Source organism: Arachis hypogaea, chromosome 1 (assembly GCF_003086295.3).
Source record: "Arachis hypogaea cultivar Tifrunner chromosome 1, arahy.Tifrunner.gnm2.J5K5, whole genome shotgun sequence".
Lineage (NCBI taxonomy): Eukaryota > Viridiplantae > Streptophyta > Magnoliopsida > Fabales > Fabaceae > Arachis > Arachis hypogaea.
Genome location: NC_092036.1, coordinates 61567339 through 61575839, shown reverse-complemented (window position 1 = coordinate 61575839; position 8501 = coordinate 61567339). Strand labels below are relative to the sequence as shown.

General features: G+C 34.4%; 1 protein-coding gene across 1 annotated transcript; it reads left to right on the top strand.

Moving 5' to 3' along the window:
• Positions 1–2226: 2226 nt before the first annotated feature.
• Positions 2227–8255, top strand: LOC112805305 (vesicle-fusing ATPase). The gene is made up of 8 exons (XM_029298454.2): positions 2227–2926; positions 3058–3110; positions 3260–3396; positions 6326–6425; positions 6499–6554; positions 6956–7021; positions 7108–7190; positions 7795–8255. Exons 3-8 carry the CDS (start codon positions 3325–3327, stop codon positions 7799–7801), a joined length of 384 nt encoding a protein of 127 aa, XP_029154287.1. The 5' UTR covers positions 2227–2926; positions 3058–3110; positions 3260–3324; the 3' UTR covers positions 7802–8255.
• Positions 8256–8501: the final 246 nt, after the last annotated feature.

Below are 8501 nucleotides of genomic sequence, written 5' to 3'. Positions count from 1 at the left end.
ATAAGTGGGTATTTGTGAGAAAACGTAATGAGAAAAATGAAGTTGTGCGCTATAAAGCCCGACTTGTGGCACAAGGTTTTTCACAAAAGCCCGGTATAGATTATGAAGAAACGTATTCCCCTGTAGTGGATGCGATAACATTGCGTTATTTGGTCAGTTTATCTGCATATCATAAACTGCATATGCATTTAATGGATGTGGTAACAACTTATTTATACGGCTCATTAGATCGGGATATCTATATGAAAGTCCCTAAAGGACTAAAGATATCTAAACCATCTAATGAATATTCGCAAGGGTTATACTCAGTCAAATTACAAAGATCTTTATATGGTCTAAAGCAATCTGGACGAATGTGGTATAATCTTCTTACTAAGTATCTGGCAAAAAACGGATTCAAGAATGATGATATATGCCCGTGTGTTTTCATAAAGAAAACTGCTTATGGATTTATTATAATTGCTGTGTACGTTGATGATTTAAATATCATTGGGACTTCTGAAGAGATTCCAATAATTATAAAAACTCTAAAAGAAGAGTTTGAGATGAAAGATCTTGGAAAGACTAAGTTTTGTCTTGGCCTGCAGATCGAGCATATAAAAAGTGGGATCTCTATTCATCAAACAACATACACAGAAAAGATCTTGAAAAGATTTTATATGGATAAGTCACATCCATTAAGTACCCCAATGATCATAAGATCTTTGGATGTGGAAAAGGATCAATTCCGTCCTAAAGAAGAAAATGAAGATATCCTTGGTCCTGAAGTACCATATCTTAGTGCCATTGGAGCGCTAATGTATCTTGCTAATAATACGCGACCTGACATATCATTCGCGGTGAATTTACTAGCAAGATATAGTTCCTCTCCAACCAGAAGACATTGGAGTGGAATCAAACAAATCTTTCGATATCTTCATGGGACGATTGATATAGGATTGTTTTATCCCTATGGATCCAAGTCATAACTAGTTGGCTATGCAGATGCCGGATACTTGTCTGATCCACATAAAGGGAGATCTCAAACAGGATACCTGTTCACATATGGTGGTACAACTATATCTTGGAGGTCCACGAAACAGATGATTGCTGCAACATCCTCTAATCATGCTGAAATACTGGCGATTCATGAAGCTAGTCGCGAGTGTTTTTGGCTGAGGAGTCTGGTTCAATATATTCTATCATCATGTGGACTAATTGATCATAAGATAGCTCCAACTGTCCTGTTTGAAGATAATACAGCATGCATTGCTCAACTTAAGGGTGGATACATCAAAGGTGATAGAACAAAGCATATTTCTCCCAAATTCTTCTTCACTCATGATCTTCAAAATCAAGGGACAATTGATATCCAACAGATCCGCTCAAGTGACAATCTGGCAGATTTGTTCACAAAGTCACTCCCAAAATTCTCCTTTGAAAGATTGGTACATGAGATTGGGATGCGTCGATTTCGAGACATTAAATGATGTCGGCAAGAGGAGGAGACTGTACTCTTTTCTCCTTGGTCAGGTTTTTTCCCATTGGGTTTTTCTTGACAAGGTTTTTAATGAGGCAGTCCCATCACAAAGGATATTGTACTCTTTTTCCTTCACTAAGGTTTTTCCCACAGGGTTTTCCTTTAGTAAGGTTTTAATGAGGCAATAATTCTAAATGGTCATCCAAGGGGGAGTGTTGTGATAGGAATGGGACGTGGATGCCCATTTCCTATATGAAATTTACATTCTCAAGAGAGAATAATATTAACGAAGGTGGAAAATTTTCATCCTACATGCTTATAAATGGGAGGTTAACCTCCGTTGATGTTACACAAGCAAGTAATAAAAAATCAATTCCCTCTTTATGTTGCAATCAAATACTCTTCTCCTTATATTTCTACTATAATTCTTTCTCTTCTTTTATTTTATAAGTATTTTAAATTCTATTTTCTATTACTCTTTACATATAATATTAATAACAATATTAATCATCTTTATTATATTGAGATGGTAACAATAAATAAATGCAATTCTCTCTCTCTTTATTTTTAATACTTCTTTCTATCTTTGTATATATATACACATTACAACATATAATATTATTATATATATATAAATCATTATTGATCTAATTATATTAATGCTAGAATCTTCTATTTATATATCTTTATTTTATATATCTTTTATTTATTTTACAACATATACTATGTTTTCTTTTATATATTTATATAAATTTTGAATATCAATTCTCTACTTTGACATTATCATTAAATTTTCTTTTCCTTGTTTCTTTCTATTCACCGCCACCAATCCTCCTTCCCTAACCTTCCCCAAAACCCAGCCTCAGAAAAACTAAAGAAAGAAAGAAAAAAAAAGAAAGGAAGGAAAGAAACGGAACAAGAGAGAGAGAAGGTTGGCGGAGGAGAGAGATAAGAAGGGAGGAGACTGTGTTCTGCTGCCGCCACCGCCATCTCGTCACTGCGGCCGTCGAGTCGCCGTCCGAGGAGCTCCATGGCAGCCAAGTCGCTGTCGACGTCAACCCGAGAGAGAGGGAGTCCACGGGTTGAAGGAAGATGTGTCGCTGCCATTAGTGCTTCGCTGTGCCGCTGTCATGGTCGAGTTTCGCCGACCTCAGATCCGTCACCAGCGATTCGCCGCCGCTGAAGCTCGTCACTGCTGCTGTGCCACTGCCGCAGAGAGAGGGAGTGATGCGATTAAAGAGAGGAGGAGGAAGGAGACCCGTGCGCCGTCGGAGCCAGTGTCACCCAGTCGCCGCCGTTCGTGCCTTGCCGTTGCCATTCAAGCCACTAGCAAGTCACCATCGATGAAGCTTCAGCCGCCACCGTCGATTGTCACTGGGGAACAACCGTCGTGCCTTTGGTCGCTGGAATCACAGATTGGAGAGAAGAGGGCTACCACTCCTATTGCTGCTGCTTCGGTCTTTTATCGTAAGCGGTCTCTGTTTTCAGTTTCATTAAATTCATTTCTATTTTGATTTTATTGAGTTTGAATTCTCCATTTTGCTGTAACCATGGCCACTGTTGTTGGAATTACGGACTCCGCTCTCGGTGCTGATCAGATCAACCACCATAGCTATTCTACATCACCTGCACTTTCCATCATTTCTGTCAGGTTCCGTTCTTGCCAGTGATGGCCGTTGGATTTGCAACAGCTCCAACTTTTGCTTCCCTCTTGATTCGGTGCATTTTTCTTGTTTTGGAACTCTTGCTTTTAGCGATTTGTTATAATTTATTCAGGATTTTGCGACGTTAACGTTTTAGGGTTGAGTTACTATTGTGTACGGTGCTTCTATGGCTGTCACTGCTACGGAAAATGGTCGGATTCGATGTCGTTGAATTTGGGCCAAGAGAAAAGGATTTTTAGTTGCTTTTGGCTTTGTGGGTTTCGACTAATTGAGGTAGGGGGTTTTCTTAAAATCTATTTTACATTAAAGAGTTGTTATAAATAGATATTGATGCAAAAAGATATACTTCTATGATTATATTTGTCTTGTGGATATCATGGTTTTTTAGACTGGATTATTGGGTGCTTGATTGCGTGAGTGGTGTATAGTTGTTGATAAAAAAACCGGTTTGAAATGTTATTTACTTGATTATTATGAAAAGTGGATTTTCTTGGTTTTGGAGTTTACTTGATAATATAAATAAATTGATTTTGGAAATAATTTGAGATATGAAAATAAATTAATTTTGAAAGCGGTTTGATTTTGAGTTAGTCTGATTTTATAAATGATTTAATATTTAAGCTGGTTTGATTTTAAAAAGAGTTTTATTATTGGAATTGGTTCGATTTGAAAATAATTTGATATTGGAACTAGTTGAATTTTGGAAAATGATTGAGATTTGGAAATGGTTGAGGAAATGTTTGGGAAATGCTTGGATGGGACCTGAAAAGGGTGACAGTGTCCGAGTTTTAGAGGAGATGCTACCGAAATTTTATAAAATTGGAAGTTTCGCTTAAAGTATTATCTGAAAAGATTTGGTCTTAAACTTTATATGTTTTAAGATTGATTTATTTATCAAAGAAAGAATTATGTTTTGAATTGGGATTATTGATGAATGGAATGGGAAGAAGGATGATGAGGATTGACTTTGAAATATGATTTTAGAATGAATTTGGAAATGAGATATGGATTGACGAATGATGATGATATTGAGAATGACTTAGATGTCGATGAATGTTGAATGAATTATCCATATGGCTTATAAATTTGAATTATCTGAGACACGAGTTCCCTGGGTAAAGTACAGTACTGTGGCTTGCCACCATGTGTACTAGGTTGAAAATTCGATACTCTGTTGACTCTACGACGTAAGGGTGACCGGGCACTATAAATTCCCGGGAATGTTAACCCCCATTGAGCAATATTGATTATTTGAGAAAAAGCTATGCATAGGCTCTTGAGGATGCACATCGGGGGACAGTCTAAGGTTTTCGGACTTGTCGGGTTGGTTGGATAACCGACAGATGAGCTCATTAGCCATAGGACAGGCATGCATCATATGCATTTGCATGCTTTGCTTGGGTTTGAACTTGTTTTGGTTTGCCTAATTGTTAAATTGTTCTTAACTGCTACCTGAACTATTTGTTGTAATTGCTACCTAAACCTGTGCTTTCCTTGTCTTTCCTTGTCTGTCTTACTTGTGTTTGTCCTGGTGTGCTACATTTAAAAACGAACTTTGGTGCTGAATTGATGATTGTGTTGATTGATTGTGTGGTTGGTTTCTGATTGAGATTTTCTTATAAGAAAAGAAAGGTTTTGGATTTCTGAAAGATTAAACACTTTTTTTTTGAAAAGGTTTTGAACGATTAGCTATTAGTTTTTAAAAGAATTCATAAGGCAATGATAATCACTGAGCTTGAAAACAGTTTTCTTATTAAATATTTTCTTATGACAATTCTGAAATTCCGTGGTGAGACCGTGTGGTTAGGTTCTCACCCCCTATAGCTTTACCTTTTCAGGAATCGGATGAAGGAGCATTATGAAGAGTTATACTACGTTTTGTTTTATATGATATTGTATTAATTAGATAATTTTTCTTCCCTCGTCTTTTGTTATTACGATTTTTATAAGAGGGATAGGAGTTGTATGTTTTATATGTATATTACATTATAAGCTATTATGTAAGAAGTCTGGTATATGAATTTATGCCTGTTTGTTTTTTTAAGATAAAGTATTTATTTTCGGGTTAACAAGAAATCAGTGATGCGATGTCAAGTCAAAGGCTCCTATTTTAATATTGAGTATATAAAGTCGTTGTAATACTTCTTGCCATCAGAATAGCGCAGCCGGAAGCGTGACATTCTGATAGTGAGGGTGTTACAAGTCATGGAGTGGTTAATAGTTCGAATTTGAAGAATTAATTAGGTTTTTTGCAGGTTCAAAATTATTTAGACTTCTAGGGTTTTTGCCGGAGGAGAAGAAATAAAAAAACATGGAAAGAGAGTGGTAGTGAATTTGTTTGAAGTTATTTATTATGATGATGAATTGCTGATTTGCTGTAGATTGAGCATTAAGATCCAGTTACATCTGATGCATCCATGAATGGTAACTGCCAATGACTCAGATCGAGTCTCCATTTGGAACTGTGAACACCGACAGGAACAATTTTAGGATTGATTTGAAATATTGATCCATTTGGAACTGAAAACTATGATGTTAAAGTTTAAGATTGATTTGAATATTGATCCATTTGCACTATTTGTTATATATGATGCAATAAATTGATGATAATATATGTGAATTGTTTGAGTGATCTGTGGCTAGATTGCTATGTTGAGTAATGCAGAAATTTTTGATTTCATGAGTATACTTAAAGGTGAAAAGTTACCCAAAATGGTGATTTATTAATCCTTAGTACTTGGGGATGATTTAATCTTTCCAATAAGTCACAATAGGTAAAAAAAAGTTAGAATGCAAGGGTTAGAGTAAGTGAAAAGCTTGGAATCAATTTTTAACCTCTCAAAACCCAAGGTTATATGTTGCAGAATTATGCAGTTTTGGGCAGCACTTTGTGAACAAAATTGGGAGCAATCTAGCCACTCAAAATGAGTGAAATTACTTTTATATGAAACCTTGAGATGTCTAGATTGTTCTCCTAAAATTTCAGAATTTTCCGATGTGTGGTTTGAGAGATATGATTTTTAAAAAATGATCATTTTCTGCAGAAATATTGCTGTCCGGACTTTCTAATTGCAGTGACGACTTCTAATTGTGTCTCATACTGAACTAGTGACTGTCTTGGAATAAGCTTTCTTGAACTTTTTACTATTTGGTGCTTAATACATTTTGTACAATCTTAATTTTCCTTGTCTGGCTGTACTAGATTGTAAATGGCCTTGATGTTTTGAGCAAATTTGTTGGTGAAACTGAAAAGAATGTAAGGGACCTTTTTACTGATGCTGAACAAGAGCAGAGGAGCCGAGGTGATAGAGAAACACAGATTGCATGTACTTAAGATTAAATTTTCTGATAATTAGTTAATCGCTATATTTTCAGGGGATGAACGTGATTTGCATGTAATTATCTTTGATGAAATCGATGCTATTTGTAAGGTATGGAATTTCTGAACTTTGGACTAACATGAATAATGCAATGTGTTATTTGCCTATTTATTGATTACTATTAATTCATGATCATTGTGTGTCAATATTAAATGCTTCAGATTTTCTATGCTACTAATAATATGTGAGCCTCCTTTGTGGGATTTATAGATAGTTAAATTAGAGTCATAAAAGCTTCAGGTGAAATTTTTTTCATGTAGTTTTCTTCAGATTTATCAAGTTATATATTTATCTTGATGACTCCTCAAAATTGCAGTACAATGAATTTTAAATATTAAGATTTAATTTAATACGAGTTTCATTATCCCCAACAAATTGTAGTATTGAGCTTAAAGTTGTATATAATTCTCTGATCTATATTTAGTCACACAATCTCCTCGGTGTGAGTGCAGTCAAGAGGTTCAACTCGCGATGGTATTGGAGTTCATGATAGCATTGTGAACCAGCTTCTTACTAAGGTCAGTTTAAATAATTTTTTATTAAAATAATAACTCCTCTCTACTAGTCATAAGCATATCTAATAAACAATCTGATTGGTTTGCAGATAGATGGTGTGGAGTCGCTAAATAATGTTTTGCTTATTGGAATGACCAACAGAAAGGATATGCTTGACGAGGCTCTCTTAAGGTCTCTAAATTTTCTCTCGTTTCTTGTAGGTTTTTTAAATATGCTTAGTGTGGAAAGTATGAATGTAAATTTATGAACACTCAACAAGGATATGCTATTGTTTATTGTATTCTGGAATTGTTATCCAATCTATTGCTGCTTTGATTTCTTATAATAAACTCCTATAGTAACTATATGCATATGTAGTGCATACCTCTTTAGTTGTTGCCATTTCTTTTGCTTGTAGACCAGGGCGGTTGGAAGTCCAGGTTGAAATAAGCCTTCCTGATGAAAATGGTCGATTGCAAATTCTTCAAATTCATACTAATAAGATGAAAGAAAATTCTTTTCTTGCTCCCGATGTGTTTATTATGGCAAATTTAGGATGATATACGTTTGTATATTTATGTTTTTGTTGTCTGCGATGGAAGTAATCAATAAGTAATCTTGATTAGGTTGATTCTTTACTAATAAATATTTTGAAGCAAGATCAGCTACTTCTGATGTCAAGATTTTACTTATCATTTTGCCAAAAAAAAAGTGGATAATAAAATTATCAGCATCACACTTATTCAATTATGAAGGTCAGCAAATGTTTACTCTGGGTTTGCTTTATCTTTTGCAGCTGCTAGAACAAAAAACTACAGTGGTGCAGAACTTGAAGGTGTTGTGAAAAGTGCCGTCTCATATGCTTTAAATCGACAACTGAGTCTAGAGGATCTCATAAAGCAAGTTGAGGAAGAGAATATTAAGGTTATCGAATTCTGGAACAGTAACTTCAAAACCACATATCTCAAGACTCTGAAACTCTTTAGAGGTGCAACCAAAGAAGGGTGAAAGATGAATTTACCACATATCTCAAGACTCTGAAACTTTTTAGAGGTGCAACCAAAGAAGGGTGAAAGATGAATTTTGTAAGATATAATATTTTGGTTTTTCCTAGGTTTTTAGTAGTAAATTCTAAGTGGTCTCATGCATATTTTGATATGAGTATGCTTATTTTAGTGTGAAACGTATAAATACTCAAAATTATGATCATCCCAATATTTTTGGTTCATTATATAAATATATTTTGTTTAAGGATAATTTTAATTTTTTAAAGATTATTGTATTGTATTATTATGTATTTATTTTTATTTTATAATAATTAACTAATTTAATTAAAAATACAAGATTATATATAAATTTATATTCCCAAATATTAGGTTTTAGATAAAAAGATTATTAGAAATTTCTGTTTCTATATATGTATATAAACAAAAATTTAAAAAAATGAGGGACAAAATGCCATACTTATATAGAGTAGTTATAGATATACTATTTGTTACGTTT